This window comes from Pleuronectes platessa, chromosome 2, assembly GCF_947347685.1.
Source record: "Pleuronectes platessa chromosome 2, fPlePla1.1, whole genome shotgun sequence".
Taxonomy (NCBI): domain Eukaryota; kingdom Metazoa; phylum Chordata; class Actinopteri; order Pleuronectiformes; family Pleuronectidae; genus Pleuronectes; species Pleuronectes platessa.
Genome location: NC_070627.1, coordinates 20,933,581 through 20,954,134, shown reverse-complemented (window position 1 = coordinate 20,954,134; position 20,554 = coordinate 20,933,581). Strand labels below are relative to the sequence as shown.

At 42.6% G+C, this 20,554-nt stretch overlaps 2 protein-coding genes across 2 annotated transcripts; one reads left to right on the top strand and one right to left on the bottom strand.

Moving 5' to 3' along the window:
- Positions 1-10,846: 10,846 nt before the first annotated feature.
- On the bottom strand, positions 10,847-16,367 carry slc2a9l1 (solute carrier family 2 member 9, like 1). The gene is made up of 12 exons (XM_053443980.1): positions 16,290-16,367; positions 15,297-15,392; positions 14,968-15,128; positions 14,758-14,882; positions 14,000-14,129; positions 13,492-13,640; positions 13,086-13,273; positions 12,536-12,646; positions 12,335-12,436; positions 12,030-12,105; positions 11,813-11,940; positions 10,847-11,392 (listed from the first exon to the last, which is right to left on the bottom strand). Exons 1-12 carry the CDS (start codon positions 16,311-16,313, stop codon positions 11,207-11,209), a joined length of 1,476 nt encoding a protein of 491 aa, XP_053299955.1. The 5' UTR covers positions 16,314-16,367; the 3' UTR covers positions 10,847-11,206.
- Positions 16,368-17,211: 844 nt separating this feature from the next.
- Positions 17,212-20,525, top strand: psmd6 (proteasome 26S subunit, non-ATPase 6). The gene is made up of 8 exons (XM_053435793.1): positions 17,212-17,488; positions 17,819-18,024; positions 18,290-18,435; positions 18,519-18,738; positions 18,863-18,971; positions 19,173-19,341; positions 20,135-20,212; positions 20,306-20,525. The coding sequence occupies exons 1-8, from the start codon at positions 17,344-17,346 to the stop codon at positions 20,400-20,402; spliced, it is 1,170 nt and encodes a 389-aa protein (XP_053291768.1). The 5' UTR covers positions 17,212-17,343; the 3' UTR covers positions 20,403-20,525.
- The last annotated feature ends 29 nt before the right edge of the window (positions 20,526-20,554 follow it).

Here is a 20,554-nt window from a genome sequence, read left to right as displayed (position 1 = left end):
GTGAACGCCAATCTCTTGATTAGAGGCGTCGAGGCACTAATGCTGTTGACATGATTGGCACATTAGTGTGATTACTTCACCTAACCTCAACCTTCGAGGCGTGCGCCCCAGTTTTTCGTGTTTACTCTGGGACGCTCCATAGATAGCTTCCAGACGCTGTAGGAAAGGAATCCTAATTTAGTCGGCTATGATACGACAACGGCAGCTGCATAAACATGTGAGATGCATTATGTCAGGCTGCTGATGGCCAGCTCCCTAAGTGTAGACTTCCCCCTGCTTTTAGTAAGTCCTCAAACCGCGGCTGCAGACTGTGCTTCACATCAGCAGAAGTTTAGAGCGTGTATCACCGTAATCATTGTCTCCAGGAGTAGTGAGTCTCACCGTGAAACACACACCAGCCTCTGTCTTCAGTGTAGTAGCTGCTATTGTTCCTGACACATGAGCTTCCCTAACATCCTCATTACCGTTAACCCATATCGGTTTGTTTCCATGTTAGTCTCTTGCCAGGCAATTAAAAGTAAATGGAGGGGTGCCAAAGATCACTGACAGCGGCGAGATAATCATGGAGTTCCGCGGATGCTTCTATATGAGACGGTGGCATTTTCAGCCAAACTCTTACTGCCCGCAAATTAGAGCCATGAGAGGTTAGGGCCTGCTGCTGCAGCTCGAAGTCTCTTCAGAAACAATGATGTTAATATGGAACATCGCATTTACCGAGACATTTTGCCGTACACGACGTGTCATGCACAATAATCCTGATTATAAAATGGCAAAGCATCTGGGACGACAAATCTTAGGACAAAAGGGTCAGTGTTTCATTTATATTCAAATTTAATAGTAATAGTAATTTCTTTACGGAATCTTATGCTGCCTGCAATCAAGACGTACGCATTTTATTATCAAAACTAAAATAACAACGGAGATTTCTAGCAGAGCTGAAGCTTTGTACAGTCACAGAATGATCTATTCATGATTTATTCTATAGTCAGTTGAAGCAGTGGTCTATTTAGACTAGAGGTGTCAACTCAGGGTCAATAAAGAATTCAGGAAAATTCCACCACCATGACTTTAATTAGTTTCTTCTGCAGGTTGTTACATAAACTAGTATTTGTGCAAACGTCTATTTTTATTCTATCGAATTGAATTTCCTGCACCCTGCTTCCCTGAGGTCTGACAGAGTAGCTGGTGTCTGGAGAAATGACAACCATCCTTTCCTTAACTCTGAGGTATGTGTCTGTGCTGAATACACAACAACCAAATCAGGTGACAGCATGAAAATAGACAGAGGGTTCTGTAAGCTCCGCTCATAACCTGTTTTCTGCTGTTACAATCTCCTGACTGCAAATGTAAGAACACTTCTAGGCACTTATAATAGTAGCAAAATGCCTAGAAATGTCCCAATCAATCAGAATGAGCCGGACACTTCTAGGCACTTTACATTAAAGCAAAATGCCTTGAAATGTCCCACACTAGTTGTTATGGAAGTGCAATACTTGGGACATTTCCAGGCACTTATCATAGTAGCAGAATGCCTACAAATGTCCCGACCAATCAGAATGAGCCAGACACTTCTAGGCACTTATCACTGAGGCAAAATGCCTTAAATTGTCCCACTCTTGGTGTTAGGGAAGTACAATTCGTGGAACACTTGTGGGCACTTTACATTAAAGCAAAAATATCTAGAAATGTCCCACACTAGTGGTTATGGAAGTGCAATACTTAGGACACTTCTAGGCACTTATCATAGAGGACAAAGGGATCATCAACTTTCCTAGAGGGCAGTTAGCGATTAAATGAGCATTTTATGACAACAGAGGTGTAAAATATTACTAATATATAAACAAATAAATCTCTGACTGGCCCTATGTGCTCTACCCGTGTGTAATACCTGTGATTGTAATCCACTTCAATCGCAAAATGCACCAGTTTAATTAACAACTACACATTGGCGCATACTCTGTGTGTGTGTGTGTATGAAGTCCAGATGTACAGCTGAAATGAGTTGAAGCCATTTGAGATGTTTTGGGAAACTCTAAAAGCCATAATTACCCGTCTTTAAGAGCAGAACGGCTGCAAATTACAGCTGCGCTCTGAGCAAACTAAGATAGCCTGATTCAATTATTCACAAATGAGGAATGCCAATGGTGTGTAATCACACACAAACACACACACACGCTGACTGGGCTAGCTTGGTAAATAGAAGACCCATGACAAGACTGACTGGGGCCTTACGAGCAGTCTTCCTTCCTACAGCCTCATCATGTGTGTTCAATTATCATGGGAAGAATGTACCAGAACAAAACCGATGCACAAATACAGGATCACAGTTTACCACACTCTGATTTGACACGTAAGAGCCACACTGGACCAGAAAGAACGGCTAAACACCCAAAGCTGAAATTCAGGGGTTTTTCAACATTTCATTACCTGCGTTTTCGGATATTTCTTTCTCGCCCCTGAGGTGTGAATCCCCAGTTTTTAACAAGGTATCCCGATATGCCCATAGTCCTATATGGACTCTAATCTGTCTAGGTCATAAGGGCAGTGGGGGATTTTCTGGATATTCCTCCCTGATCGTCCGCTCACAGAATCCCTTCCGTTTAGCAATTTAGTACCATTGTCCTGTCTGGCAGGCTCACTCTGCCAGAGTGTTAACCTCTGGCAGGTTAATATTGTGTGACACTAACTCCACTGTCCATCTGGTCTACTCCTCTCCTCTCCTCTCTTTCCGGTTCCGGTGCGAGTGAGTGGTGGACGCGTGAGTGAGTGGCGCGGAGTTTTGAACAGTTTTTTGCCTGTTTATGTGTATTTCATTGTAATTTTCTCATTGCATCTTTGCATGAAGAAATAGATTTTTTTACTCGTTAAATTTGTTTTTGATTAAAACTAAGAGACCGCTGGTTTTGTCGGCGTCTCTGGAGGAATGGCGTCCCCCGACGCCTCCTCCGTCAATCCGGCAGGGAATGCGGATAGTCCCGCCGGGAGAGGACATTAGGGTGGAGGAGGTCCTGCTGGCTGTTGGCGAGCAGGTAGGCCACGATAATTTAATTTTCGCCTCAAGAATGAGCAGAGCGGTGGTGGTGTTTTTAAAAGAGGAACGTCAGGTGCACCAGTTGATTGAGAGTGGGCTGTTAATTAGGGACGGCTACGTGCAGGTGAACCCGCTGTCTGTTCCCGCAACACGGATCACGGTATCTGGAGTTCCGCCTTTTATTTCAAACGAGCTCTTAAGAGCCGAGCTGAGCAGGTTCGGAAGGTTTTCTAGTCCGTTAGGCTGTAAAGATGTGAAATTGAGACATGTGCAGTCCCTGAGGCGGCAGGTGTTTATGTTCCTGGAGTCCCCCACCAACACTCTGGAGGTCTCCTTCAGAGTGTTGGACGGGGACGGGCACTACATGGTTTACGCGAGCTCCGGGAACCTGAAGTGTTTCGAATGCGGGGATGTCGGTCACAAACGTTCATCGTGTCCGCATAAACAGCGACCAGACAAAGCGGCAGGTGACGGCAGCGGCCCGCAAGCGGCTGCCGCTGCCGCTCGCGAAGAGGCGGCAGGTGCGCATAGCGCCAAACCGGCAACTGCACTTAGAGGCTCAGGGGCCGCGGCAGCGCCCAGCGCCGAACCAGCGGCTGCGCATAGCGCCGAGGCGGCAGGTGCGCATAGCGCCAAACCGGCAACTGCACTTAGAGGCACAGGGGCCGCGGCAGCGCCCAGCGCCGAACCGGCGGCTGCGCATAGCGCCGAGGCGGAGGAGTCCCCTCCCACCGCATCGGTGGACGCTCCTCGCGCTGAAGTGGCAAAGTCCACTCACGGCAGAGTATTGAGTGGCGGGGACGTTTCACAGCCTGAGGGTGAGACTTCAGAGGGACAGAGTCAGTCAAAGAAATCACGTGTGACTGAGGATGTAAAAAAATCCCCTCAGTCTGCAGCTGCAGAAATGTCACAGGCAGGAGAACGAGTTGAGGAGGCAGGTTCCTCAGATGCCACAGAGCACATTGTGAACATCAGTGAGGGACAGAGTCAGTCAGTTAGTCAGGCCATAGGTGAAGAAATGGATGAGGAGTCAGACTTAGAGAGTGTATCATCTATTGGGACCCAAGCTAGAAGTACCTCTCTTTACACGCTGGAAGAAATTAACAGCTTCCTGGATGAAACATTCGGGAGGGCTGTTAAAGCAGAGGAATATTTTGATGACGTTGATAAATTAATTAGATTTGTGTCCGTTTTAAAAAGACAGGTTGGGTTTGATCAACTGGACGAAAAGAAACGTTTCCGTCTAAAAAAAACACTTGACAACCCTGAGGAAAGATGCGAAAGGGAAAACAATGAGAAAGACGAGAAGCATGTTAAAATGATCAGGCATCACATGGTGTTTTCTCCTTCCTCACTGACCTCTGTATTTTTCCTTATTTTTCTGCTCTGATTTTTCTACGACACCTGGATTGTGGTGGTTGGAGGAACCGCCGTTTTTTGTTTTTTACGACGTTATGAGTCTGCCAGCCTCAGAGCCAACATCAAACGAGCTGACTGCACCAAACTGGGCCATCAGATAAAGATGACAGCACCATCATTGAACATCCTGAAAGAGGGCATCAACATCAAGTTTACCAGACAGATTAACAAAGTGTTGGAGGAGGTCTGTGCCGACCTGCCGCAAACCAGGAGAGTCTTTGCAAGGAGCAATGATCTGTGTGACCAGTGCAGTGAGGAATACAGTTTTCCCCTCCCTATTCATCACCCCAGCTGTAGGGGAGTGGCAGAAGAGGGGTGGACAGCTATGGTCCTTCCCAACTCCATCACTTGGACAGCTTTCAGACTGTGGAGAAGAAGTCGGTTCATCAGACCTGTGTAAAGGTTCGCAATTTGCACTCGCTGAAAGGAATGAGAGGGTCGAGGTGGACTGGGCTATTGGAACCCCACACTTCCCCGTAAGGCAGCTGGCAGTCATTGTACAAGCTGCCCATTGAAGGACGGACAGTAGACCTCCAGTGGAGGATAGGGCACCGGGCGATAGCTACAAACTTTCTTTTCCCCAGCTGAAACACTTGAACATTTATTTTTTGCAGTGCCCTCGGCTGAAAGCACTTTTTTGATTTGTTAAAAGGATGGTTTCAGGGCCTAGGAGAGGTTTTTTCATTTGGTTTGTTCATTTACAGTCTGAAATATTCTGTAAAAAAGAAACTTACACACAACCTGTTAAACTTTGTCTCTGGTTCTGCCAAGTTAGCCATTTGGCTGACACGGAGGAACCAGGCCCTGAACACTGGCAGCGTGCATCCGACGCCAATGCTGGTGGGACTTATGGAAGCCAGACTCAAAGTAGAACACGCCTACTACGTGATGATGGACAATGTGCTGACATATAGTCGTATATGGGCTGTTGGGAGGATTATATGCTCTATTGGGAAAGATGGGGAACTGAATGTAAACCTTTAATTCGAGAAACTACAGTTTGTATGGATGTGTGCATGAATGTGTACATGCGTGTGTATATATATATATGTGTGTGTATATATGTATTATTTACTAACATTGTTTGTTTGGGTTTTACATCTGGTGTTTGATGTAAGAAGTGAATCGTTTCCTGGAAATGTACAATAAACGGATTTTGAAAAACCAAAACCTCTCCTCTCCTCTCCTCTACCCTCGTCTGCATAGAGGAAAGACAGTGAAAGACAGATAAGTAGGTGTGAACAGTATTAGAATGACAGACCTTATACCCACTAATCTCGAAATGCATTCTCACCCACTTAATCGTGGCCTCGGCCCTTCCTCCTTCCTCAATTTGTATCCGATTCAGCTTCACTTCTCAGTCTAATCCCTGTTTCAATAGGCTTATCCTCAAGTTATTGCAACGTTTTACTAGAGTAATTAAAGTAGATAAGTAGGATACACAATCAGCACTATTAGTTAGAATGGATTATACATCTGTAGATGCCTTTGTTTGGCCTGTTGTCCTTCAGCCACAGTGAGAGGAAATGACAGCATTTGCAATGTTTCTGACATGTGGTGAAATCCTGCCAGGTCTGGGTTAATCTGCCAGGTGTACCTCGATATACCTCGACGCTGCACTGCCAGAGGGCTCCGTCTGGTTCATGATACAGCTCTCGCCCCCCCACCGCCAGTACGTCGTTCACAGGCTCAGGTCCCAGGAGGGGGCCGTTCTGTGTCACCTGTGCACAACCCCCGCAGCTAGCAGCATTTAACCCTGGACATTTGTGTCCCTTGAGCACATGACTTAAGTGTCTGTTGTGTTTATTCACTTATTCCTAGTCTTTTCATCTTTCTACCTCTCTCCTCCCAACGCTCTCTGACTGTCTGCTTAGCAGAAGTGATGGATGGATCAATTAGTCCTGCAGATGGAAACGAGGCATAGTGAGACCGTGATGTTGATTTTACAGCAACACATTGAGGCATCCAAAAAAAACAAGCGAACACTGTGGTCAAGAACACATCTTCAGTGTTACGATGATTTCGTAACACTGAAGAGGCGGTGGACTATGGGAAGAAACTTGGACTATGGGCAGAAAAGGTCTCTGGTTCGTCTCTGGTTCAACTCCAGGGAGAAACAACAAAAAGATAAGGCACCTTACTCCCCAAACATCTGCTCCCCGGGCGCCGTACATGGTCGCTCACTGCTCTGTGTGTCCTGCACCAGATGGGTCAAAAGCAGAGGTTAAATTTCCCTACCTGCATGAGTTTGCCTGTGCATGTCTGTGCATGTGTTTGGGACTAATAAATGCATCTTAATCTTGATCTTAACAACAAGTGGGGGAGGCCACATACAGGAAAAACTATGTAAAGGATTTTTACTGACTAAAAGATCAATAAAAAGTTCCACAATAAAGTCAAGCTGAACAATATGGTGCTGCTTTGAACCACAGCTAAATGTAACCAAACATGTCCAAACAGAGAGGAGAGAAAGCCTCTTCACACATGGGGTCTGACCGATTTCTGGCCTCATCTCAACACAGTCCGTCTAACCGAGTCTGATGACCTGACTCCAGCCTCCAGGTAGATGCCCCTCCACATGGTTTTCAACTTTTCAAACAATGTTCAAGTGGTCGTTCAAGCCAGCTCAAGCTGTCAAGTGGTGCGAACAGAGGCCTGACTGCATTTATAAACTGTGGAGAGAGTCTATTAACTCTGGAGGTCATATGCTTTCATTGGAATTTGTTGTTAGTCAGCAGGATTACGCAAAACTACTGGATGGATGTCCGTGGAACTTGGTGAAAGGATGAGAAAAGGAAAGAACACATTTAATTTTCATTTCCTTTAACATGGAGAGACAGGGCATTTTTTTTTTCACTTTCCTCGACTTCTCAGAAATTAAGAATAGATCATGATGAAAAAATCGGGCATGTTCAGATCAATACCCAGAGCTGGTCTGCTCCTCACATCCCACTCACACAGGGTCAGCTGTCAGGCTATTTTAACCTGCGATTCTCTCAAACGACTGCGACTCATACTCCTCTTAGACAAAGAAGAGCCTCGTCAGGAACAATGGACATTTTAAGCACGTGGCCTTTTTGTACAGCTTGTACTCTGACACTGTTTCAGTTAATCATCATCTTCACATGGCCGACACAGAACAGCACATGTAGAACTATTCACTGGAGAAATCAGCACAGCACTTACATGTCCAGAAATAGTCAGAGTTGACGAGGAACAACTTGAGACTTGTGAAACAGTGACTCATCAAATCTGTAACACATCCAACTGTGTTCACTCTTCTCTGATTTGCAGAGATTCTTCTGAGCTCAGTGTCTCCAGGTGGACAGACAAAATGTTTGAGGCCTTCGTTTCACCTTTTCTTTGCTATGCATGCGTTCAACCCTGCAGGAGGCTTTCACTTTCTGCTGGGTTTATATAAAATACCATCAAGCATTTAAAAACGCTGCTCTAATAGTATAATAATAATAATAGTACAATTATTAATATTAATATTAATATTAATCAACTTTATTAACATGAGTTTTTTACAGTTACAAGGTGCTTTAAACAGGTATTGAAGGCAAACAATGAAAACCATTAAAAGCAGTTTGAAGATCACACATTAAGGCAAAAAAATGTGAATTCAAAAATTAAAGACAAAGTACAAAATAAACGTAATCAAACATCGTAAAAAAGATTCATATAGTCTGTAAGATTGGAAGCAGGTTAAAAAACTATATAGTGAAGGGGGAATTCCGACCCCAAATCCTGTGGCATCACATTTCTAAAAATGTGTCTTACAGGGAGATTTTAACAAGGATGTTAAATAGACAGAAATCTGTATGAGTATAACCCACAAGAGACGTAAAAAATAATGACAAATGTTGCGAGTCAGGTTGTCTTTATTTGTGAATGTGTAGTGTATTAAAAAGACAGTCTAAAGTAGATGTTCAAACTAAGATAAATACTGATGTTAAAAGGTTTAAATAACATATTTAAACTCTCATAATACTTATGGAAAGTCAGAAAAACACTGTGTATTTTGTAATCAAATTTTAAATGCACTTAACAACGGTGATAACAGTAAAATGAGATAAAATCTTCCATGAACTTTGATATTGTGAATTTGAATGATTTCTCTCTGGCTGCAGACAGGCCATGGTCACTGTTAACATTAGTGTCTGCTTCTTTCTGATCTGTGTTTTCAGAGGATTAACATCGTCATCTGCTGGTGTCACTTTGCCATTACAGCTGTTAGCCAAACCCACAGAGACCCCTGCATGTTAACACTACACAACAGAATGTCAGTTACACACAGAGGTGTAAAAAGTACTGAAATATTGTACTCAAATAAAAGTACCTTTACTTTGATGAAATTTTACTTAAGTACAAGTAAAAGTACCCATCTAAAAATCTACTCAAGTAAAAAGTAGCTCATTTAAAATGTACTTCAAGTAAAAGTTACTTAGTTACTTCCAACAACTTGATGGGGGCAGCTCCTATACAGTGCAAAAAAGGACAAGGGGTCATAAACCCAATTAATTAAAGGAGAATCTTTACAAATATAAGTGCAAAAACATAAAAAATGTAGCATGTCAACACAACATTTAATAACTTTTAGGAGGACCTGTCAAGACATGAACCACATGACAGCCAAAATAAAAAGTTAAAATGCCGCTGTCCCACTGTATATTTAAAGTTTTGGTTCAACTTTGGTCCACCTTTAGAGCACTAGTCTACAAACAGCAGCTGATTTTCAAGGTGATTAAAGCTCATCCAGGCTCGCTGTGCAGTGAACAGCAGCACAGCTGAAGAGTTGCTCGCAAGCGGCCGAGGCAGGTAGGCCAATGTTGAGTTTCAGGCAGTGTTGTTCATGAACGAGTTCAAAAGAACGCGTTCTTTGAAAACGTTCATTTTCATGAGAACGTTGAACTGAACGAAACTTTATCTTATCTCGTATCTTAAATAATGAATTTGAACGGTGAAGAAGTTCATATTATCTGAGGTCTAGCTAAAATGTTACAGAATGTTTTCCTTCTCCTGAGAGACGCTGTCTTGAGGTCATTGTTGTGTTTATTTGAAAAGAAATGCAGGGCAAAATACCATCTGAAAGTTGCAATTCCGTTTTCGTGGGAAATTGTTTGAAAAAAAAGGGGGGGGGCGCCAGGAGTGAAGCTTGCATAGAGCGCCAAATGTGTTAGGGCCGGCCCTGTGTAGCGCAGTGATTCTCAAACTGTGTGGTGCGCCCATAACAGGCGCGACCGGGAGGGGAAAATGTGAGTCGGAACTAATATTATAGCTGAAGTAATGTTTTGACGTCCGCATGTCTTAACGGCGGAGCAGTAAACAAATCGCTCTTTCGCCGGAGCCAGGGGTCGGAACCCGCGGCTCTTCAGCCGCTCTCCAGTGGCTCCCTGTGCAGTGTTGTGCATGTCGCGCATATTTTTCGCGAACAGGGAACTTTACGATCAGTTTTCATAGAAAGAATTGCGAATTGCCTTGCGCCTTGAACTTTTTTTTTTTTTTTACTCAGTAACGGATGTAATTTCCAATGTAGCGAAGTACAATACTTCAGTCAAAATCTACTTAAGTAAAAGTAAAATTACCCATTTCAAAAACTACTCAAAAAATTACAAAGTACACAAAAAAACTACTCAATTACAGTAACGTGAGTAAATGTAATTCGTTACTTTACACCTCTGATTACTGTTACACATCATTGTCATGAGCAGGTGTTAAGGTGAATGAAAATATACTCATATTACCATAATAAACACAGAATACAGCCAAGTTACGGCCAATCACAGCTCACATCCCCACAACGCTGAACTGTGGGCCTGGTGGATTTAGCCGCTAATGAAGACCCTGTAGCTTCCTGCAGCTGACAGCCAGTGATAAGGAAGAGGAGACCTTCAAAGGTTTAAATGTACATCATTATAGGCAGGGAGCTACTAAAAGAGCCGACCGGAAGGAGAGGAGGACTCGCAGGCCGAGGTTTGCAGCATTCACATTTAAACACATCAGGGAGGAAAGGCAGATCCCGGGGTAGATGTGCAGCAGGCAATTACAATGTTTTTCCAAAAGTATTTGAAATTATTCAAACGGCAAAACCAATTTCAATGGCTCAGTCTAAGGCCGAACTAGTTGGTGACGAGAACACAGGCGAGTCGGCCGACGCATTCAAGTTGAGTGACAGTTGAATGCCGGGGGAGTGTGGCCGTCACTGTCCAGCACTTAACTCTGTCGCACAGTGCAAATCCCTGGTTAATGCAGATTATGTCAACTTGTTATTGTTTTTGTTTTGTTCTTTTGTGAGTTGGGTTAAAATGTTAAAAATAACAATGAAGACTTGACAGAAATTGAGCTTTCCTGATTGTTTTAATAAAGTAAACAATAAAAATCACACGTCTTCCTTCACCCTCTGTAGGCAGAGTCATTTCCTCATTGATGACGTTTCATGAATACAAATTTGTAAGGTCAAATAAACTAAGGCTGTTACTTCAGTTTCATCTTTTTGGAATACAAAATCCTCTAAGCATGTTTCTACTACGTTATACCTGTTTCTTTCAGTGTTTTTTTGCTGTACTAAATGTTAAAGTTGGGTCTGCAAGAGTGGGACGAATCAGTAAAAATCCTCCCTCTGGAAAGAAACCGTTAAGCTGTGCAATAAAGATGCATTCGTAATGTTTATCATATAGTTTAACCCATTTGTGGGCAGCAAAAAGTCAAACTCTTGCATCTCAACAGTCTGTAGCTACTTGTATCTGCTCTGTATTATAACCTGGTCTCCACACTCTTCTTCCCTACGAAGGATTTCCCACAGACAGTGATAGCTTCAAACTCCTCAGAGATCTCCAGCAGGGTCTTTCCTTTGGTCTCTGGCAGGACGAAGAAGACGAAGAGACAACCCAGCAGGCACATGCAAGCGAACAGCACAAAGCAGTAAGAGTGGAGGGTCTCCTGGGACGCAGGATGAGAAAAGCATCACAATGAGGTTCATGTTCACAAGGAAACAACTCAAATTATTCCTAAAAGCAACATTGTTATGCCTTGTATGTTGCACTGTCTCAAGGGGTCTAAGTCAGGAGCTCTCATAGTAGAAATATAAATTGTTATTGTCGTCATATAACTTGTGTAGACACAGATCTATATTTCTACGTACACATGTGCAGATGTATGTCTGTGGTCGCTTGGGCCGCACCTATATGTTGGTTAGAATACTACTTGCTTGTATATGACAAATGCATCCTATACCAATAATGAATTGGCCTCAAGTGTATCTGTATGTACAAGTTATTTTTATTTTCTCGGTATGAAATTCCTTTTTTCTTCACACAGTGACTTGTATATTTGTGTGGCTTGATGTCAGGTTGTACTCACAATGAGGAATGGAAAGATGAAACCCATCACAGCGAAGATAGACCAGCGCTGGATTCCCATGAGGACCAGCGCTTCCACTCGATTGGACTGGATAAACAACTCACTGTTGAGAGTCGCTGTCGCTCCCCCTGGAGGAACCAGATCCACAGAGAGGACAGGGTTCAGTGTCTGATGCCCTGAATTTAGTTTTTTATTTTCAACACTGTAAAGCACGTACCAGGTCCTCCACAAAAGAAGATGATGAAGATGAAGATCAAACCAATAGTAACGTAAGGAACCCAGTAACTGGAGTCCTGGATGAAATACAAACTTGTGTATGTGAATAATTATAAAAAATTCTAGATTAATATATTTTAGAGAAATTATTACATCGCTGATATCAAAACTAATATACATTTTGCATGTGAATAGGTCAGTTTCAGGTTTAATATATTTTTCAATTTGTGCGATGTGTCCCCTTTAAAACACAATGAGCATCTTCTATTCCCACATCTGGATCACTATCTGAGGCGAGAGGTTTACCTTCAGGTTCATTGTGACAGTAACAAACACCAAGCAGGCCGACATGACTCCATAGCCCCCCCAAAGCAACGGCCTCCTGCCTGTGCGCTCAATGATCAGACCCTGATAGGGAATAGGGGGGAAATGTGAATAGATATTTGTGAATGCACAGACAGGGGTCACAGTCAGCGTGATCACACGCATACTGAGAGAGTGACTCACACAGGACATTGAGGTGAGGATCTCACAAACTCCGAGACCAACACTGACGTAGCGGATCTTGTCTGCCGGTATCCCCGCCTCCATGAAGATGTCAAAGGAGAAGGTGCTGATCTGTGAGGGAGAGAAGCATGGATTATTTATTTTTTCAATCAAGCTTTTTATCATTTAGGGAGGCCCTCATTTACGAGTGACAGGATACAATAAAATACAGATATAGTGAATAAATTAACATAGTATATGGATATGATGCATAAAAATACAGAATATAAAGCAATTGGAATCTAGTTAAAGAAGATGAAACTAAATGGCGCGAAACCATGGATTTAAATTCCCATGGGAGTGCAGAGTGTAGGCATGAATATCCCACAGCACAGGGTATGCAGGTTCTCAACAGTAGCTCAGCAGTACAATACAATAATGTATCATCTGTATATAAATGGATGAAGTTATGTTAAAAATATAGATTGTTACAAGAAGAAGCTCTCTTCGATTTCTTCGAGGCTATAAACTTTATCGATCGTAAAATGGCCAATCTAAGTTCCCTGCTCACAGCAGACATGCCGGACAGCTGGTTGCAGGTGTAGATGAGGGACATGGAGATGAGCTGCCAGCGGACCGTCCTGTCACTCAGCAGCTGCAGGGAGCTCTTTGGTGGAGCGGCTTCAATGGCAGCCTGCTCCGTCAACATCTCATCCATCTCCTCTTTGTAGTCAGCTGGACCCCACAGGCTCACGAGGGCTGGATTAAAAAAAGAGTACAAAAAATGTACTTCCTTGCTCAAAATACAAAAGTTGGTGAAATAGAGTTTAACATAACATCTGCTGTATTAGACATTAATCGAACTACGGACCCTCTGGTTAGTGGGTAACCCGCTCTACCTCCCGAGGCACACACTCCCACATTGATAGATAGCCTGTTTGGTCAGGTACTCTAAAACTATAGGGAAACATACCAACCTTTTTTGCATGCCTTATCGTCACCTTTCTCTATAAGTAAATATCTGGGAGCGTCAGGAAGAAAAGGCAGCACCATGATATTAACCAGAGAGAAAACTGCAGGGACACTGAGGACGATGTTCCACAGCTCCTCACGTCCAAGGATCTCACTGAAAAAACATAAATTAAATTACTCTAGAAAATGTAATCTTTTACATTGACATTTTCTAACACTGGTTTGAAGCAGCCCCTTTCACACGAACCACTAAATGTGGCTTCAGGAAGTTTATATGATGGTCTGAGTACACCTGCATATACTCAACTTAACTGACAGTGTTAAAAGGCTTGCACCATGAAATCCAAGGACCTTTATCTGTCTGTGGACAGACCTGAAGATGGATACTTCCTATCTGGTCTGGAGATGATATCCTCCAGAAGCCACTGTATGTTCTGATTGTAGCTTAAGTGCAAGTTGAATTTTTCAGCCACACATTTTTACATCTCACACAAATTCACAATAAGCATGTACCTTAATCCAAAAAAATGTCCTGAGAGTTTGCCAAGAGACGAGAAGGTTGCTGAGGTGAGTGTTACTATGCCTCTAATCTTTCTGGGAGCGATCTCTCCGAGGTACATCACATGTAAGCTCACTCCCAAACCTGCAAGAAATTCAAAACATTTTGATAAACAGGCAAAAACATAATCTACCTACTAATTCCCAAAAGGTAATTTTGATATTCTGATTATTTTAATTTCTTAATATCGGACTGCCACAGACATTCAAGGGAGTCAAACTTGCTGATCTCTTCATGGCAGCAACATTCATAGAAAAACTTCTTATTTTGTCTTCATAATAAAAGCACTACATTTGTTTAATTTCTGTAGAGCTGAATTATAAGGCTTCTATTTTGAAAAGTTGTGAGCTTGGGTCAGAAGATCGTGTCGGTTGCTTAACAGACTGAAATAGCCGACATATAATGTATGAAAACATGAGAACCACTGAGGTAGGAGGAACACAACATTTTCTAACTTCATTCTGCACCATAGTCTGCACATAAAAAAAAACTCTGCACACAATGTCCAGCACACAAACAACACAAAGTGACAGTATGTTTTAAAACTGTTTGAGGAGAACTCCCTAATGACTAGAAATAATTCTGAAGGGGCTGCAGAACATTAACACAGGACAACAGTCCATTCCAAACAGGCAGGTCTAAACAGACACTGCACTGGTGCACATTAATAAAGTTTGTCATGCTTGTGACAGAGTAGATCCTGTTTTCTTACCCGATGAGAAGCCGTACAGGATCCTTGCCACAATGATCATTTCAAAGGAGTTGGCCATTTTGCTTGTCAGCATGATCCCTGCTGCAACCATGGAAAGGAAGCTGTTGAAGATCACTGCCTTTTTTCTGATGAGGGAGCACACACCCCTTCATGTCTCATAAGGACAGTCAAAAAGACGACTACATGCTGCATTAACTCTCTTTTACTCACCTCCCCATCCTGCCTGAGATGAATTTGACTGAGACAGAACCACAGAGTCCCCCGACCGCATACAAGGAGACGATCAGAGACCAGATCATGGTGACGGTCTGAGCAGGCGGAGGCTCATCATGTCTGTCATACCAGCTGCTGTTGATGAAGCGCTGTATAAACTGCAGAGATGAAGAAACAAGGAAGCAACACTTTGTAGCCCGAGCTCAGGAAGAGATGACAACTGATGATACTGGGGGGTACATTTGTGGAGGATTGTTGAAGCGAGAGGTGGGATGTTAGAAACCATAGAGTCAAAAGAAAAGATGTGTGTGATGGATGCAGCTCACCGGTGAGGGAGAACTTAAATCAGACAAGTGGTAACCAGACTGAAAACTTCCTCCAGCTCCCAGAATAAAGATGAGCAAAAAACCATTGCCACGAGTCTACAGGGGATCACAAATACAGCAGGTCACAGTGGGGATTAAACATGGAAATAATGTCTGTTATTATTAACTGCTATACTAGGTGTTAAAGTTATGGTTGTTAAGATAAGATAAGAAATGATAAGAGAAGACAAGAGAAGAGAATGTAAGATAAGATAAGAAATGGTAAGATGAGAGAAGAGAAGAGAAGAGAAGAGAAGAGAAGAGAAGAGAAGAGAAAAGAAGAGAAGAGAAGAAAAGAAAAGAGAAAATTAGATAAAACAAGAATTTGTCCCACTATGGAAATATTAGTGAAATATTAGTTTAATACAAACAAATGTAGAACATAGTAACCATAGTGCTGTAGCCTATACTTGATATTGATACGTAGCTTTCAAATTGAATAGTTAAAATAATACTCATCATCATTAATAATATATCAGAGAGTAACTGTGTTTTGGCCTGATATTAGGACGACTCAGTATGTATATGACTGATCACATATAACGATAATTGATAAACTGACGTAACATGAGGAAATCACAGCTGCTTTGGAACATGTGTTCACAGATGAGGGGTTTTCTGAACAGGTTGTCTGCGGCACTGCGACTGAGCAGCTTACAAAATAACTGAGAAGCTGACATAGTGCAATGATTCAGCTAAAAACAGAGGCCAGCTCAGACAAACTCACAAATGGATTTTGCCTGTTCAAAACAATTCCGTTTCCTCTGAAGATCAGTCAGACCTACAGCATAATGTGTGGTCTATACAGGACACTATAGTTTGGTTTATAAAACACTTTGACAAAAATAAATTTTTCTCACTTTTCAAAATGTCCATTGAAAGTATGTAAATATACATATATGTGACAATTATAGAACTATTCAGGAAATGGAGAAGAGTTGAGTAAAAGCTCACCAGTTGCTGTAGAAAGGATTCCATTGTGTCTTCTCTGGTAGAGACACATGCCCGGACTGCATAGCGGAGTCAGTTAAGTAAGTCAGGCTGGTTATCATTAACTTTTCAGTCCTACACAGAAATAATGGAACCTGCACCCTTACAGTGACTCCTCATCCGTCTATCAAATATCTGTCTTTTGCTCGGATATTATTATGCTGGACCATCAATCTGATGGTCGAGCTTGATTCAATTAGAAACCAGCATAATGTATACTGTATATATGGTGTAATGGCGCAGTGATATAATGGAGTACAAAGTTTCAAATTTTATTTGTCACATACATTTAACACAGGGTCAAAAGTAAAAGGTGTTGTACAAGAATTAAGGAAAAATAAAATAAAAGCAAGTTAAAAAGAGCTATTAGTGAGAGTCAAAAACAGAACAATATACAACTAAGACTATACACATTCAAAGTTGCATGGACTTTAACTGTATGGAGCGTGTATGGCAGTTATTGCACCGTGTTAGTATAAAAGTTCAAAATATTTCAAAATAAATTCTAACAGACAGGAAGAAGATGTTAAGAGGGTCGCTGGTGGTGACTTTCATGTTTGGAAGGGGAGGATGAGGTGAGGGGTATTTAGCTGCAACATCCAACTTCACCACTAGATCCTACACACTGACACTTTAAACATGTCTTCGCCTTAAAATGTAATTATTTACATCATGAGGACTTACTTTGTGTCCCCACAAGGCAGACAATTCCCCATAGTATGTAGTACGGCCTGGGCTACACACACAAACACGTTATGGACATATTTGTAGTACATGAGCTGAACCGCTTCAACAGAAGGTGGTGCTCGCCCTCATGTCCAGTAGGTGGCAGTATATGTAAGCTTGGTGGTTCAACGATCCACTCTTGTTTCCTCTCGTTGACTGACACTCCGGCGGAAGCAACACGGTCCAGTGTTTCCCGGAGTCATCGTTCATTAGCAGTTACCATCGAGCAGTGGAGCCCTCCTGCACAAAGAAAAGCTTCCGCTCGTGATCGCTTATACCTCTTCGATTCAAAATGCCGATGGAAAACCTGGAGGAGGAGGGTCTGCCCAAGAACCCCGACCTGCGGATAGCGCAGCTCAAGTTCCTGCTGACGATGGACGGTCACCGACAGGATGTCAAAGTGAAGACTGAGCTCATGGACGCTATCAAAGCTAACAGTGAGTTAGCATTTCCACTCGACAGTGACGGCAGCTTCAAAAAGTCTGCTCTCAACACGAGCGTTGACCTAAATGATCGCACACAAAGTTGTCTCCTGGTTGTATGATTTATTTTTAGTGCGGACGCTATAATTGAACCTCCAGCATTATGCTCGTTAGCATCGCTAGTTAACGCAGCTAGCAAACGTCAACTAGCCGATAGAGCGGTTTGTCAAACTTCGTGCAACAGCATTAAGTTGTTCGTCCCTATCTATAATTTACTATGAAACAGTCTTTAGCTGTTCGTTGAATAACTCTTAAGTTGTTGATGGTGGTTCTCTCTCTGTGCAGACATGGCTCCGTATTATGAGCCTCTGTGTAAGGACCTGAAGTGGCCGCTGGACGCAGATCTGCTGAGCAAAATGAAGAAGGCAAACGAGGAAGAGCTGAAGCGTCTGGACGATGTGCTGGAGGACGCAGAGACGAACCTGGGAGAGAGCGAGATACGAGACGCCATGATGGCCAAAGCTGAATATCTGATCCGAATTGGAGACAAGGTACGAGTCTTCTCCAGCTGTTATTGAAGTGAAGTTCCTTAAATCAACTGATGTTGCGTGTAGATCCCCCTGTGTGGGACCAGACCTTATAGTGAAGTGGTTGACGCTTCCTTTCTGATATAGTACAGTTGTATTAGTCAAAAACAATAGTTTTCACCCCATCGTGTCTTTGGTAAGACACAGTTGACCACTTACATGAAATGTACGCAAGTTTAAGTAGGCGACAAATCATTGACAGTGTCTGCCTTTTTGTGTGTTTCCACAGGAGGGCGCCCTAACAGCCTTCAGGAAGACCTATGACAAGACAGTTGCTCTGGGTCACCGACTAGACATCGTCTTCTACCTGCTGAGGATCGGACTCTTCTACATGGATAGTGACCTCATCACACGCAACTCTGAGAAAGCAAAGAGGTGAAGAATCTCATGTGTGTGGTTTGCAACATCTCCGCAAATGGCCTCCTCAGTACTTATGGACCTTTGTTCTATCTCTGCAGCCTCATTGAGGAGGGGGGCGACTGGGACCGAAGGAATCGCCTGAAGGTCTACCAGGGTCTTTACTGTGTGGCCATCAGGGACTTCAAGCAAGCTGCTGAGCTCTTCCTCGACACAGTGTCCACCTTCACCTCCTACGAGCTCATGGACTACAAGACATTTGTCACCTACACCGTTTACGTCTGCATGATCGCCCTCAAAAGGCCTGATCTTCGTGAAAAGGTAAAAGGAGCAGTGTATGTACTCAGAAGATGCTATTGAGGAAATCTGTATCACACATTTTGAGAAACATGTGAAATAGCTGCTCAGCTGCTGTTAACTAATGTGTTCAAAACATTCTGTGTAGGTCATAAAGGGAGCAGAGATCTTGGAGGTGCTACACAGTCTGCCCACTATCCGCCAGTATCTTTTCTCGCTCTACGAGTGCCGTTACTCTGTCTTCTTCCAGTCTCTGGGTGAGGACCATTTTTCTTTTACCAGTGGAAATAAAATCCACATCTTGTGACTGATGTTTCACTCGCTCTCTTATACGCATATACCAGTGTGTGAATGTTTGACCTTTTAGGTAGCAAAGTTCTTCAGTCTTATTTTCAAATGTACCAGACGCCGGTGTCACTTGACTAATGAATGTGAAACTGTTTTATTTTTTACCACAGCCACGGTGGAGCAGGAGATGAAGAAGGACTGGCTCTTTGCACCACATTACCGCTACTATGTGAGGGAGATGAGGATCCAGGCCTACAGCCAGCTCCTGGAGTCCTACCGCTCCCTCACCCTGGGCTACATGGCTGAGGCCTTCGGTGTCAGCACCGAGTTCATTGACCAGTGAGTAACTGTGCACCAAATTTAATTGCCATATTCTGCAATTTTTACAAAAGGTTAGCTCCAGGGTCACAACATTCCTGTCAGCCATTAGCGTAATTTACTTCAATAGCGGTTGACTTGAAAGATACGTAAATCTGCATGTGTCTATCTGATGCAGAATTTTCAGATGCAAAGATCCTGACCAAATATGGTCAATGGTCTGGTTTCAATTGGTTAAACTTTCACTTATGTTGTCTTTTATTCAGTCACCATTACAGGATTTGTTTGACATTTTGGGAAGGATAATTATGGATTTTTAGACTTATGACTACACCAACAAGCTATCATGTGTAATTGGTGAGCATTTAGTTGCTTGTTATCTTTTGACAGTCAGGTGACACACTGACATGTTTTTCTTTTATGACAAGCAGCGGCTGCCTGCAGTATAACATTTAAGATATTAGAGTACAGTAGTGTCTAAGTCTCTTATCTCACACTCGTCAAATGAAAAAGATTGTTTCCCAAAATGTTGAACTGGTCCTACTGTTTTCAGTTTGTCTAATTCATGTGACCATGATATCTCAGGAAGTTATTATCAACTAATTACTAATTTAGTGCAAATATTTACTTGGCCTCAAGGTCGAACTGCATTGAGAATGAATGTACTAATGCCGACACATAAGTAATTGGATAAAATTAATTATCAAGAGGTGGTGATATTATACATTCAAAGGTCAACTTCACGGTGACATCCTTGTTGCAAATCTCCGGTCATTGTTTTACACTATCATTAACTTTTGTTTCCTCTTCTCAGGGAACTGTCTCGGTTCATTGCGGCCGGCCGTCTTCACTGTAAAATTGATAAAGTGAATGAGATTGTGGAAACAAATAGGTATTTGACCATTCTTCTTCTACCTCAATAAATCCACGTCGTCGCTCAGTAACCGGTACAGAACACTGAACATTTTCCCGTTCTTCTTTTCAGACCTGATAGTAAAAACTGGCAGTACCAGGAAACCATCAAGAAGGGCGACCTGCTCCTCAACAGAGTCCAGAAGCTGTCGAGAGTCATCAACATGTAAACAGAGGCCATCTTCTCTCATCACAGCAAGGAGGAGTTTTTCTTAGTATACTCAAACCTGTTGTTTGTCTGACAAAGTGACTTATTACATTGTGTATATAAATAAAATTTGTTTAACTGTTAACACTGCAGTTAGTTTTTTTGTTTTCTCAA

Coding starts and splice junctions, on each gene's coding strand:
- slc2a9l1 (XM_053443980.1), bottom strand. CDS start 16,313: ATGGAATCCTTTCTACAGCAACTG. Junction 14,130..14,757: donor CCTGTACGGCTTCTCATCGG/GTAAGAAAACAG, acceptor AATTTCTTGCAG/GTTTGGGAGTGAGCTTACAT. Junction 12,106..12,334: donor CTGTCACAATGAACCTGAAG/GTAAACCTCTCG, acceptor TATTTCATCCAG/GACTCCAGTTACTGGGTTCC.
- psmd6 (XM_053435793.1), top strand. CDS start 17,344: ATGCCGATGGAAAACCTGGAGGAGGAGGGTCTGCCCAAGAACCCCGAC. Junction 18,436..18,518: donor AACTCTGAGAAAGCAAAGAG/GTGAAGAATCTC, acceptor CTATCTCTGCAG/CCTCATTGAGGAGGGGGGCG. Junction 19,342..20,134: donor AGCACCGAGTTCATTGACCA/GTGAGTAACTGT, acceptor TCCTCTTCTCAG/GGAACTGTCTCGGTTCATTG.